This window comes from Erythranthe guttata, chromosome 2 (genome assembly GCF_056151865.1).
Source record: "Erythranthe guttata isolate IM_541 chromosome 2, IM_541, whole genome shotgun sequence".
Lineage (NCBI taxonomy): Eukaryota > Viridiplantae > Streptophyta > Magnoliopsida > Lamiales > Phrymaceae > Erythranthe > Erythranthe guttata.
The window spans coordinates 3,044,422-3,058,980 of NC_142534.1; the positions used below are offsets into that span (position 1 = coordinate 3,044,422).

The 14,559-nt window shown below is 36.4% G+C and overlaps 1 protein-coding gene across 1 annotated transcript; it reads left to right on the forward strand.

Annotated features, from left to right (window-relative positions):
- The first annotated feature begins 1,036 nt into the window (after positions 1–1,036).
- On the forward strand, positions 1,037–14,419 carry PAA1 (P-type ATP-ase 1). Its single transcript, XM_012972847.2, has 17 exons — positions 1,037–1,826; positions 2,086–2,139; positions 2,735–2,888; positions 5,888–5,962; positions 6,462–6,739; positions 6,925–7,158; positions 7,401–7,499; positions 8,082–8,231; positions 9,267–9,413; positions 9,690–9,740; positions 9,832–10,004; positions 11,025–11,163; positions 11,464–11,561; positions 12,149–12,392; positions 12,779–12,982; positions 13,662–13,742; positions 13,825–14,419. Exons 1-17 carry the CDS (start codon positions 1,407–1,409, stop codon positions 14,080–14,082), a joined length of 2,859 nt encoding a protein of 952 aa, XP_012828301.2. The 5' UTR covers positions 1,037–1,406; the 3' UTR covers positions 14,083–14,419.
- Positions 14,420–14,559: the final 140 nt, after the last annotated feature.

Here is a 14,559-nt window from a genome sequence, read left to right on the forward strand (position 1 = left end):
AATAATTTTAGTTCAATTTGATTTTTCGATTCAATTTTAATTTAAAAACATAATTCATATAACTTTCAAATTTTTTTATAACTGGCATCGTAAAATATATGTTTTTTTTTCGATTTTTTTTTCAAAGGGGCTAATTGCTTGAAATTAGATAAATTCAATCAATTAGTCTTATAAAAATACTATGAAACTATACAATTAATGGGAATTGTAATTCTAGAATAAAGTACAGTTCTAGAATTGTTTAAGTCCTAAGTTCACCTACCACCAAAATTACCCACAAAATAGAAAATGGAAAAGTTCACCTACCAACATATACATATATAATTGAGTAACGCAAAATTGTACTGACATATAATTATTTTTCACGTAATTAGAGGTGGATCCTTTGACCCCATATTTTTTTTTGAATATTATATATTTTTAGTTTTTTACATATATATGCAATACGAAATGTTATAAGTTTGAATACATGTCTTAAATCCTCCCGTCTAAATACAGTACATCATAAGATATAGTTGAACAAAATTCAAATAATCAATAAGCATGTATAGTTCAATAAAAGAATGTAACAATTACATATTATTGTGCACCATTTTGATGGAAATTTTTGCGACATAGATCATCTCTTTAGCATGAATTTGAGATCGAGATCGATACATACTGGATTGCCTTATAGATCCAAACAATAAAAGCCTACAAAGTCAAGGTCCACTCCCGCCTGACCCACTAATACACGTATATTAATTATAGGCAGCGGATGTGACTGTATTCGTTGCATAGACAGGAAGATGAAAAACTTGTAAAATGAAATGGACTATGAAAATGCCGACTTATGATTTAAAAGGAAGCGATCACATTCTCGAGTCTTCCTCATTTGAATGGACTGAACTCACAAAGAACATGACAGCTCGCATTCCGCAAACAAACATCCCGAAACAATCATATTACACCCATGTGTAAATATAACCAGAGACAGAGAGGGAGCTCACCTCCATACGACATGTATAAATACACCCGTGAGATACAAAGGGAAGGTGGGACTAAGATTTCGAGTTCATCTTAATTTCGTTACATCAATTTAAATAAGTTTAAAGTAAATATTGTTTCAAATAAATATTTAATCATGTAAAACGTGTTTGGGAAACTGGGATTAACGGCCACGTGCTTCACACTGTCAGAAAAGGAAAAGAAGACGCTAAAAAACAAAAGTAAATTAATTACGATGATCAACAAAGAAGCGCTCCCACCTAACTAGCGCTTTTAATTCTGTACTCTCGCCTCTCTCTCTACACTCTTCTCCGCTCTCCGAATCCGAAGCCGCAGAAAAGCTTGGCCGAAAAAGCCGCACAGCTACACGCATTTCTAGAGAGAGAAAGAGGAGCGAGAAGAAAAAAAAAAAAACGGTTATGGAGTCAACACTGCTTTCTGCTGGTGCTTCTACAATGTCGATTGCGGCACTCACCAGGTCTCTCAATTCCCATTCTACCCCTATCATCGCCCACCTCCACCGCCGCTTCTCCACCACTCTCCCGAGTCAAATCGCTCTCCTCCAACTCAGTCGGCGCGTCGAGCTGAGACGGTTCGGGCCGGGTCATTTGGTTCGGGGACATGACTCTGTGGACCTGCGCCGGAACCGGTTGCAGTTTTCTGTGAGGTCTGCGTCGTCCGGCGGCGGAGGGTTTGATGGCATCGATGGCGGTGCCGGTGGAGGTGGCGGCGGCGGAGATGGCGCGGCTGAAGGCGGCGACGCTAAGGCAAGCGCCGTGACTTCCGGGGCTGCGGGTGCTTCTCCATTGAGTTCTGAAGTAATCATTCTCGATGTTGGAGTAAGCACTTCACTCAAACTTAGTTTCTTATTACTGCTATTTTTGCTTTGCGTTCTCTTTTCTCAATATTATTATTTAATTAATTAAAATATTTGCTGTTGACCCCAAAAAAATTTCGTTGTTCTTCTGGCTTATGATTGGCTTTGAAGTGAGTACTGGCTTATTCTTGATTATATATGTATAAAAACTTGTATGTTTTTCCCTTTTTTTTTGAAATTTTATTTTCGTGTTCAAATAATTAACTTCTCTGTTGTTGCAGGGGATGACATGTGGGGGATGCGCAGCAAGCGTGAAAAGAATTTTAGAAAGTCAAGTAAGTGCTTCTACTTTAGGGTGCATCTATATTTCATTCCACACACCTTGTTGATTTGTGCTTCTCATGTTATTTTATTTTTTATTATCCGTGGAGTATCTGAGAAGGAAAGAAGTTAAATACTCGAAAATTAAAAATCCCACGTGTTATATAGCTTGTGCTTATTGTTCTTAAGCAAGAAAAAAGTTTCTTCTTGTTGATCTATTAAATTTGAAATGGAGATTCTGCCGTTCCTTGTGCAACTCCTGTAGTGTCTTTCTTGTATTTTTTATTAAATACTAATGGCCGACATAAGGTAGCGATAAAATTCTTGCACTCAGCATGAGATTTTAAAATGTTTTCTTCCCGATATTCCAATTTTCCTATACTAGTGGTAATGCAGTCAACCTAGTAAACCATAAATTATGTTTGGATAACCAATCTTAACTTTAAAAGTTAGTGTTGATTTGCCTGAGATAGAAATATTTATGGGAGGATAATTAGCTGAGAAACTTCGTGGTTTTTAATGATATGGATAAACTTGGAAGTTTCTTTTGCAAGAAGTTTTTACTCAAAAAAAAATGATTAATAGTTAAACTGTTAAAATTATGAACAGCCGCAGGTCTCTTCAGCTAGTGTAAATCTCACTACCGAGACAGCAATTGTATGGCCTTCATCTGAAGCCAAGGTTGTACCTAACTGGCGAGAGGATATAGGAGAGGCCCTCGCGAAGCATTTGACTAATTGCGGTTTCAAATCCAATCTCAGAGGTCTGCATTTTTGTATCTATTAATTGGATATTTAATTACTTCACAGTTCTTTGCACTTATAATCATGCAATGTTTGTCCTTCGTTCTCATGCGACTATGTTATGAACATTGATGAGTTGATGATTGTAACTTGGTGCTCTTTGTTGTTGATAGATTACTGCAATGAGAAACTTAATTGCTCTTGATCCCATGAAAATTTTGGTTTGACTTAATTGTTTAGGGTTGTTGGCAATCTTACCTTATCCGTATGTTGCAACACTAGAGTGATGCACGGGCAACCTATTCTAGTGGTTGCTCGTCCGATTCATTGATAGATACTCGTATTCAATGTTAGATAAGTCTGTTAGTGAATGGTTGATAATAACAAGAATTCTTGCATACCATCTCTGGTGGCCCGCTTGTTCTAGTTTTACAATGAGAACGGTGGTAAAAGTAGCCGATGGTCGTTTTGTGCTTCTGCTCTCCAAAATCAGGCTCTTAGAAGATAATTAAATATGGTATTGGTTTTTTCAAGCCATAATAAAATGAATGGGCAAATGGAGAATTTGTAAATTGCAGTTTTAACTAACAGCACTCGGGTCTAACTGTAAGCTGTTTTTAATCTTGTTTTTACAAGAATGCTGTTCTTATACAATTCATCTTTTATCTTGAAGTACTCTTTTTTTCTCTTCATGTTTTCCAATGCTGGGCAATATAAGGCGTAATAAACTAGTGTTTGCGAGGGATAAAGACAGCTAATTAATGTAAGGTGGCAATGACGAAAGGAATATGCTTAACGTTTTGTATTGTATTACGTACAACCATCCGTAGAACTTAAAAAAGAAATATAACTATGGTATCCATCTTTGTAAGAACACTTGTTTTATTATATGCTAAAAAATGGAAACATAGTACCTAGATTTTTGAGTCAGACAAAACAAAAATTACATTTGGCCTTCGTATAACTTATGCATAGCTTCTTGGGAAATTGGCAGATCAGGAAGCTATTGAAGGGGATATTCAGTTGTAGGGTGCAACAGATTCTTGTAAAGACAACCATTCTCCTTCATGGTATGTCCTAGCTCTATACATGTTCAGTAGCATCTTTCTAGTCCAAGTTTGACCTTCTTGTCAGTCCCAAATATTCTAATCACATAGTTTTTTCATCAATAGGTGTGTCTCTTCGGCTTCTAGTGGTGGATTTGTTGAAGGCTGGCATTTCTATCCTGTTGAGCGGATTTACTATTAAAATATTGTTGTTCCTAAACTTAAGTTTAGATTGACTTCCTTTGTCCAAAAGGATTAATGTATAAGCTTTTGCAAGGGAGACTGTTAGGGAAAATAATGGTTGTTTTAGCTGTGTAATGAACAATCTTTTTGTAGGCGAAGCTTCCTTTTGTTTGTATTTTGCATTGCAAAATATGTATCAGAGTTTGTATTCACCAAATTCCTATAAAATTTAGTAATGGAGAAACATAATAAATTCGTAACACGGTATGATGGTATATTGATTCTCTTGAGATTCTTGTTTGATTCTCTTGAATTTTCTAATGAAATCTGAGCTCTGGATATATCTGCAAATGATTCATGCTATTTCATTCCCTTACTATGAGTTCTTTAAATCTATATTTGAGCCACAGAATTAACTTTGATAGCATTTCTACTTTAGAATCTCTTAGTGCATCAATATACAATTTGGTTTGCAGAGCACCGTTGGTCAGATATTCGTTGAGATAAATCTTGCAAAACTTATGCATCTGGAGGGACCACATGTTAATAGTTAGATCAACTTGAGATCTTGTAGAAGACTGTTTTGGTTTTTCTCTATTGCTTAGAAGATCCAGGTTATCATCTTGACACAATATATTATTAAGAAATTAGTGATCAAGTTTGGAACAGACTACAGTTTTACTCATAATTGAGAATGCGATTCGACTGAAATGTGGCTGGCCATGAGCACATATGGAAATGTTTGACTTTTTGGTTGTTTGACTTTTTGGTTAATTCGATCTTACTGTCAAATTTGTGTTGCTTTTTTCCATAAAGTAGGGAAACGATCTTTTCCATTTTTAAAACCGTGTGGCCTCTTTCATTTGGTTGGTGTCAGCTGTGTAAATGTAAAAATTCATATACATTCCCAAAGACCCGAACTGAGTGCGGATGCAGTTTTAGGTGTTTAGAATAGAAATCCAGCGCGCAACCTCATCATTTACTTTTTTGTGGTCATCAACTCTTAGGATGTTAGATTATATAAATGAAATCCCAGCTGACTCAGAAAAAAATGAAGTGCGTGTTCAGTAGTATTTTGTACTCGTGGTATGTTGGGAGGGTTTATAGATAACCGAATATGTAGAACTGACAGTTTTTTGCAATTGTGCACATTTTGTATTATGAGTAAATTGTATCCTAAAGATCGAGTCTAGTAAGTAAATAGTTTTAATGATAGTGATGTTTCAAGAAATTTGAATTGGGAAATCGTTTACACGTACAGTATCTGGATGACAATGGAGTACCAGGACTTCCAGATGACATTTAAATTTTCTTGTTATGTGGTGAGCGGAACATCCAATTTTTTTGGACTCTGTATAGAGACAGCCTTTTATCTTTCCATTGATGTGCATATACTTTCCTTCTTCGAGGAGGTGCTCTTAATGTTGTTGTGAAAGCACAAGCCCCCCAGTGGTTTGTTGGAAAAAGCCTAGCCTAGTGTTTATAATGCTTTTCTGGCTGGCTACTTTCATCAAGGTTGCCTATTCATTAATTATCTTTCAAATTCTACTCACCAACTTAGATGTAGTAAAGCTTTTTCAATAGTCTAATGTTAGTGGTCCCAAACATACTTCGTCCTCTGTAGACGAGCATTTGAGATACCGAACAGACTCTGCTACCTAGGGCAGTACATGATTGAACATTGCTTATTTTTTGTGATTTATACAACTTTAAACTCAACACTTTTTCTACAGCTAACTTTTGGGTTGTGTATTTGTATTATTAATATCCAGTGTTCGTTTTGTTGGCAGATTTAAGAAGGGTGAACTTCTACGAGAATTTTGAGAAGAAAATAAATGAGAAGCGTGAGCTGCTAAAGAAAAGTGGTAATATTTTCTTGCCCCTCTATATTACTATAAATATTATTCGGAAAATGGGATTGCTGATAAAAAAATGGGAATAGAAAGAAAGAGATACGGTGGAACTCAACATAGAAAAATTACAAGTGTGTTGGTATATCTTAGACCTGCATTTCCCTGAAATGTTATGCTTTTGCATAATGTCAATTACAACATGCAGTTAGTTAAAAAAATCTGATAATATATGCTCAAAATGTATGTTTTGGTGGAAATGTTGACAGGATAGAGAAAAGTGATACCATTGTGAATGTTATGAAGCAAGTTCTGTTGTATGTAAATGGTATTAATAACTAATGTATATAAAATTTATATAGTTAACCATGCCTCTGATTTTTAGGAAGATTTTTAATTTACTTCTTCTGGAAACTTAAGACGTTTGAGTTTGATGACACGTGATTTAAATCATTTGTTGCATTTAAGGCCAATATGTTGGCACATCACATGATGGTAAATTTGCTATTAACAGGTCGTGGACTTATTGTTTCTTGGACTCTCTGTGCTGTGTGCATCTTTGGCCATCTCTCTCATTTCGTTGGAGCCAAGGCTGCATGGATCCATGCATTGCACTCCACAGGATTCCATGTGTCTTTGTCTCTCTTTACATTGCTTGGCCCCGGCCGCCAACTTATTGTGGATGGTATGAAAAGTCTTCTCAGAGGGGCCCCAAACATGAATACTTTGGTTGGCCTTGGGGCTTTATCATCCTTTGCTGTCAGTTCCTTGGCAGCCTTAATGCCAAAACTGGTAATTTGTTAACTAAACTTCCTACACGGCGTTTTGGTTGGACGTTAATAGAAACATCGCAAGCAATACCTAATTTTATCCAAAGCATATAACTTTCTTGATAATTATTAGGGATGGCTATACAGATATATTGTCTGGTTGGTTTCCGAAGCTGCGTTCTGGTAATTAAACTTCTGTTTGCACAGGGATGGAAAATGTTCTTTGAAGAACCGGTTATGTTGATAGCGTTTGTCTTACTTGGGAGAAATCTAGAACAGAGAGCCAAGATAAGAGCAACCAGTGATATGACTGGCCTTCTCAGTATTTTGCCATCAAAAGCTCGTCTGTTGATTAATGGCAATGCAGAAGAATTGAGCTCAACTGTTGAAGTACATTCAAGCAGTCTCATTGTAGGAGATCAAATCATTGTCCTGCCTGGTGTAAGTATTGCCTACTGTCTTTTTAACAACCTTGTAGTCACCCTTATTTTTTCATGGAGCTCATTAAATGCGGATATCTGTTTGCGAATGAGAAGCTCTTTCTTTAGGTCGTCATACTTCTATTGAAACAATCACTATCTTATATGTATGTGCTGCTGTAGCGGTCTATTAATTTAACAATATGATGCTCATTCACATACTTTTCCACATTGATTTCTCATACATTGTTATCATGCTTGTAGGACCGTATTCCAGCTGATGGAATCGTTAAAGCAGGCAGGAGCAGTGTTGACGAGTCAAGTTTTACAGGGGAGCCTCTACCTGTCACTAAATTACCCGGGGTAATGATATTTTCATACTTTTTTCCTTGCATTTTCTGTTTATAGTTTATACTATCATGGTGCAAAGAAGCGTTGAAGGGGTAGCCTCTTTGGCTATGTCTGGCATGAAGGAACTCTGTATGGAAGGTAAAGGTAGATGGAAAGAAAATCACTTGCCTTGTTTGCTCAAAGAAAGAGTGGTAAAAGTGTGTGTAAGGGAATCATTATCTAAGTTCAGAGGACATATAGGAAATTTTCCACAAATGCTTTGTTTAAACTTTTTTTTGGAACATGGGGTTTAATACTAGTTTTCTATGACCCTAAGGTAATAACTTTTATCCATCCCTCACTTATATCTCATAGAACAAACTTGGCCCACATACCAAATACCCCTTCTAAAGTTTGAACTCATTGAAAGTAAATTTGAATTTATGCTCTATCGTTTTATTTAATTTCATCCTTTTCCCCCTTCACTCACATGGTTCGGACCTGAGAATTGGGAGGGGCTGACCATCTCAATCGTTGTCAGCTTTGAACTTGTTGGGGATGTAATATTTTTTTTTCGGGAATTGCTATTTTAATCAACGATGCATTTTTTATAAGGCTGAAGTGGCAGCTGGAAGCATAAACCTAAATGGAAAAATCACAATCGAGGTGCGGAGGCCAGGTGGTGAGACTGCAATTGGGGACATTGTTCGGATGGTTGAAGATGCACAGACTAGGGAAGCTCCTGTACAACGGTTGGCTGACAAGGTTCATCACCTGGAACTTCCTCTTTATACTTTGATTATGATATATGCACCCTTACATTACTTACTCTATAAGCTCTATATGCTGAGAAGGCTGTAAGAAATTTCGCAAATCTGTGGAAATCGATCGTCTTTTCTTGGTTCTCAAATAAAATTAGGAATATTGTTAATATTTGCATATTATTAATTGTTATCCTTCGGTAGATACAACGTATAAGCTTCCCCACAAGATTAAAGAAAATCTCCACATCATATAGTGGAAGCTGTTTTGGTTGAGTTTATCTTCATTCATTTATGTTTAAGTTTTCATCCATTCTTTCCTTTTATTATGCATTCTTTATAACTTGTTTTTTAAAATGTGAGAAGATAGACAATTGTGGCGAATGTTATAATGATATATTGCCACATCAATTAATTGGGTATGCATATAATCTAACGAGTTGACTTTTTTAAAACCTAAACTTAATTCAATTCCTTTTTTAAAACGTTGGAATCTTTTTTAAAATTGTTGTGCATTTTATCCCAGTGAGGATATGGATGTGCTAATGTTACACCATTTACATCTTCTTTCAATGGTAGTCATCAGAGCTAATAAGATCCAGTCACGTAGATTTATTGTCAGGTCGTCAAGTTAATTGGTCTTTTTATTTTTTTCGTTTGTTCGACCAACCTGGCTGTGAATTGATCCATCTCATTTTTGTAACTATTATCTAGATTTCTGTTGGGTCAGATCATGTTGGAAATCTCTACCTCTCCTTGAATCAGCCCAACTACTACAATCATCCATCCGTGTCTGTCACTACCCATAAATTTGCTTTACGGCTTACAAACTTAAGTTATGCGGTGTGAAACCAAATCTTGCAACATGGAACTAAGAGAGTTGTGCCTATGATCCATTATCTTGTGCTCCAATTATCATGTTTGTGACCAACCAATTATTTTTTTTTATTTTACATTAGCTCATCATCATGCATGCAGTACAATTTACACTTTCTGTTATTCCAGTCACAGTACATTAATGCTGCTATTTTTTGTTTAGGTTGCTGGTCATTTTACTTATGGGGTAATGGCCCTTTCCGCTGCCACATTTATGTTCTGGAATCTTTTTGGTTCACGAATTCTTCCAGCTGCTATTCACCAAGGAAGTTCGATGTCATTGGCGTTGCAACTTTCCTGTAGTGTTCTGGTACAGTATGCTACTCATCTTAAGCTTTGGCACTAAATTTTAAAGAGTATTTATCAGACTTCACATGTTTGCCAATGGGTAGATTGAGCCACCTCCAACTTAACCTCATATTACATTTTGCATTGACTAGAAAATTTGGTTTTTCCAGTGTTTCTGTACTTGTTGTAATCTCGATCTACTATTTGAAAAGATTTCCTTAAATTATCAATGTGTGAATTTGGTTCAACTCCGTTATTAAACTTGCTGATGTGAGCTATCTCCTTTTGCCGAGTGCAGGTTGTTGCATGTCCTTGTGCACTTGGGCTAGCAACACCTACAGCTGTGCTGGTAATATTTGTATATACATTTGATTCGTGTCGATGCTCACTGAATCTTAACTTTCTTGTACTGCTAGCTAAATATTAGTTGACATATTCAGGTCGGAACTTCACTTGGTGCCACAAGAGGACTGCTTTTGCGCGGTGGAAGTATCTTGGAAAAATTTTCAACAGTTGACACAATTGTATTTGACAAAACAGGGACATTAACGATTGGAAAACCTACTGTGACTAAAGTAGTGATACAAGGGGGGCAAAAATATGCAAATTCAGAGTTGAGTACAGATTTTTGCTATTTAATTATGCCATTTTGGTCAAATAATATTGAGCTACACTTTTAGTTACTTAAGTCCCACCTATATCTGACCTTAGTTTAAAAATCACCACAAAGTCGATCTCAGTGTAGTAGGTGATTCATATATATTCCACGTTCTAACTTTTGCTTGCAAATCTATAAGGATAGTAATTTCTACAGTTGTGCTGAGGAGTAATCATGAAATTCAAAGTTTGCTTGCTTTTGTCCTGTTACGCTCACCTCCTGTGCCTTTAATGGAGAAGCAGTTGCAAATATATGAGCACTACTATATAAGACAGAGCACAGGCCAATAAATTCAGTCCAGATTCTTTTTTATAAATTACTAGGAAATTTTGCCAGCAAGGAAATAGACTTTGGAGGAGAGTCATTACTCATTGCTCTTAAGAGGAATGTATTGGGATGACTAAATAGATGACTGCCTTGCAGTATCAAGCTCAACACCAGAGCTAATGATGTTACGGTTCCCAAAAGTGGTCAAGGATGGGAGTGCATAGTTGTGATCAAATGACTTGCTTTGTCATTTGACTGTAAGTGAACAGCGCCATCTGCTGAGGATGAACCTCACATACTGCTAGCACGATCTGGCAATAAATATATTTTTAATGTTGTTTTGTTTCATAGAACTGGTGGTCCTTTTATAGAGAGTCACACACAACCTTGAGTAGTTATGGAAACTATGGGATGGGCCGAGTAAACTGCCTCGGGGTTGGGAAATTAATAGATGAAGCTTTAATTCTCCAGCTGCTTGCTGTAATCGCTTCCTTCTCGTGCGGTTTGCAGCCTGGGTGGTATGGCTGAGCTAGAGTGGGCTCAGCGGTTGACTTATCTTTCTAGATGTATGACATGCATATTCTAAGTACACTATAGAATACTAGCTTTGATAGCTTGAAGTGTATTATTGCATTTTAATTGTGCCCATTTTAGTTACTAAAAGTAATTTATCTCCTTCAAGATAATAATGAACCTACTTCAATGCAGATTAGATTCAAATTCAAGACATAACTGGTCTGAAGTTGAAGTTCTGCAGTTAGCAGCTGGAGTAGAATCTAGTACAATTCATCCAATTGGAAAAGCAATTGTGAATGCTGCAAAGGCTCTGAATTGTCCAAATGTGAAGGTATATTATTTGTCTATTGGTGCTACTTTGAGATTATATCATGAAATCAGAAATATGAAGGTCTGATTGCAGTAATTTCAGGTTAAAATTAGATTCCACCTTGCTATAATTAAACAACAAAGTTGATTGATGCTTTTAAGGGGAACTTTTTCTGGTCTTCTACAGATAACATTTTTTGTCAACCCTTCATATACATAACGGACTTCTAATCAATTTTTGATACCCGTCATTTAATTTTTGAAATTAATTCCATATATTGTTAGCGAACATATTTAGATTTTTTAAGGATTCTACTTGTAGGTAACTGAAGGAACATTTACCGAGGAACCTGGGTCTGGCGCGGTAGCAACTGTTGATGAAAAAAAGGTAGCAGTTGGTACACTGGAGTGGGTTCAGAGGTAATTAATTTCAATATTCTTCATTATCTCTGGTGTCAAGTAAGCTTTAGCTAAAATTTCTCACCACTAGCTCTATAATTTTACTCATCAAGGTATTACAACCACTTAATTCTCATTCTTCATGGTATTTTTGCATTTTTTTTCCTGAATCACTTAATCCATTGTTATATTTTGATGTTGAAAGGAGGATCCTGTACTCTTTGTTCCCAGTTTTCTAACAATACTTTATGTAACTAGTAGCATCTTAGATTTACCAAGCTCTTTGACTATGTTAACTTTCCGTGACATCATGTGTGAAATTTTGGATGTGAAATCTTATTAAAATGTATGTATACAAGTTCAATGCCCTTCTTGTAAGATGATCAGTTTTAGTACCATATATCACCAGATATTTGCAGCTTGGCCACTCCGTCAAAAGATTGACAGAAGCATGTTGTTAACTCTTTTTTTGGTGTTTCGCAAGCTTGGTGCCTTGATTTTGGAATTGCAATTTTCAGTTCCATGTATAACCACACACTTGCAAATACATTTACTTCATACATTTTTCTCAAAGTTTTTTTAAATATCAGCTTTCTTAACCCGTGCAGGCATGGGGTAGTCGGCGACAGTCCATTCCAAGAAGCTGAGGAGTTTAAGAATCAATCAGTTGTGTATGTTGGAGTTGATGGTGTTCTTGCCGGAGTAGTTTACGTTGAGGACCAAATCAGAGAAGATGCCAAGCATGTTATAGAATCATTGACTCGTCAAGGGATCAATACTTATTTGCTTTCTGGTGACAAGAAAAGTGCCGCCGAATATGTTGCATCTGCTGTTGGTATTCCGAGGGAAAGGGTGAGCATTTACATGACATAAACTTGCTAGCCACTTCCTGCTTACCTTGAATCGTCACTTAGTATTTCTGGCTAAGTTACTATCCTCTGAGCTTGGATTAGTTTATTAGTTTCTCCAACTGGATGGGGGATCTTGATACCAACCACATGATAATAACTAATTATTTCTGCCAAGTTGGTTTTCACAGTTACCAAACGATTGGAATACTTGAATGCATAGGTTTGTGATAATCATGCATTGTTAAGATGGAGATATGGAAAATTTTGTACACATAAGAAACATTGGAAGTACACGAACTATAAAATTCTCAGATTCAAATGATAGACATTTTATCTTTAGTCTCTCCATTTTATAAGCAACCATATTAAATAGATGGTTGATTACAGGTGCTGCATGGAGTCAAACCTGATGAAAAGAAGAACTTCATAATCCGACTTCAGGATGGTCAGAACGTTGTAGCTATGGTTGGTGATGGAATCAATGATGCAGCTGCCCTGGCTTCGTCGCATGTAGGTATTGCCATTGGTGGAGGTGTTGGGGCTGCTAGTGAGGTATCTTCGATTGTTCTAATGCAGAACAGGTTGTCCCAGGTATTAAAGTTGCTCTGGCTTCATCTCAGAAATATTTTCCTTTAATATGTTCGAAATCTTGTCCTTCAATATGTTCAATTCTCTTAATTTTTCTTTTTCTTTTTTTCTTTTAATTAGTTTTGAATATATGTATCATAGTATATTGTGGGATTTGAGGCTCTAGTCTGCCATTTTGATAATATTCGCTTGCATACCTGTTATCAATACCAGTGAAGTAGACGCAGAAAAATGTGACTGCAGGAAGAAGATATAGTATTAGGCCTCGTTTGATTGCCAAGATAGGATTCGCTAAGATAAATTGACTAATCTAATGAAACTCAGTTGTATTATTGGACCATGGAAGGTCGAATAAACAAAAATCCTTAAAGGCAAGATAAGCCATGAATGATAACATAATATTTCCGGGGTCGACCTGGAAAGTTATTCGGTATACCAAATATCAAACAAAGTCCATATTATTTAGTTAATCGTGGCTAATCTCCCCAACCAAAAGAGGCCTTAGAAGATCAGTTAAATTACTATCGTGAACTACTAAACGAACGGCACTTTGATGATTCTAAGTAACCATTTACAGTTGGTGAATGTAGTAAGCTTAATGTGCATAAGAAGCAGATTTTGTGAACTATATCTATATATATGTGTTTATCTGTGCCTGCTCTTGACGGCCTTTGTCATGCAGTTACTCGACGCACTGGAGCTTAGTAGACTTACCATGAAGACCGTAAAGCAAAACCTATGGTGGGCCTTTGCATACAATATCGTAAGCTTTCTCCCCACTATGCAACTTCATATCTTCATTAAAGATGATTTATAATAATACCCTTTTTGTTTGTCTTTCCTAGGTCGGACTTCCAGTAGCAGCTGGAACATTGCTGCCTGTGACCGGAACCATGCTGTCACCTTCACTTGCCGGTGCACTAATGGGTTTCAGCTCTATTGGAGTAATGTCCAACTCATTACTTTTGAGACTCAAGTTTAAATCGATCGAGAAAGATATATTTAAAACATCACCATTGAACATCAAATCCCCTTCAGACGTTGAAAAAGATAGTGGGAGTGAAAGTGAGAAATTGCAGCAGCCATATTCACCTGCTAGATAACGCCTTGTCAGCATCAATATTATACGGCTGACTGAAATAATTTGTTCACGAGATTAACACGAGATGGTGGGTGAGGCAGAAACACGTAATCTTAGGCAGTGAGAAGAGAAACCGTTTGGTGTATCCGATTCCTCTAAATACTTTTGCTCGAATCTACCTAAAGTTCAAGAACATGATGAACATCAAACAACTTGTCGAATTTCCGCTGATGGATGAGAAGTTAGTCGAAATGGTTTTGTTATTGGCTTGTATGTACATTTGGAGTTGAATATTTTGCATTTATAATATTTTGCAATATAAGTCGTTTGACAGTTTGCTCATGGTGCATTTTGAAAAAGAATTTTTTGTATATATGTTTTTTTACTATTTTTATTATTTTGCCAAAAATTCTCGTCCACTATTAGGGAAATTAAGCGCAGTTGTTAAAAAAATAAATAAATCAAATTAATAAATTTCACATAAGAGATGGCATTATGC

Bases quoted from the DNA above. Each gene is read 5' to 3' on its own strand.
- PAA1 (XM_012972847.2), top strand. From the start codon at position 1,407: ATGGAGTCAACACTGCTTTCTGCTGGTGCTTCTACAATGTCGATTGCG. The intron at 10,005-11,024 runs GTTGAGTACAGA...ACTTCAATGCAG, and splicing joins CAAAAATATGCAAATTCAGA to ATTAGATTCAAATTCAAGAC. The intron at 11,164-11,463 runs GTATATTATTTG...TTCTACTTGTAG, and splicing joins TGAATTGTCCAAATGTGAAG to GTAACTGAAGGAACATTTAC.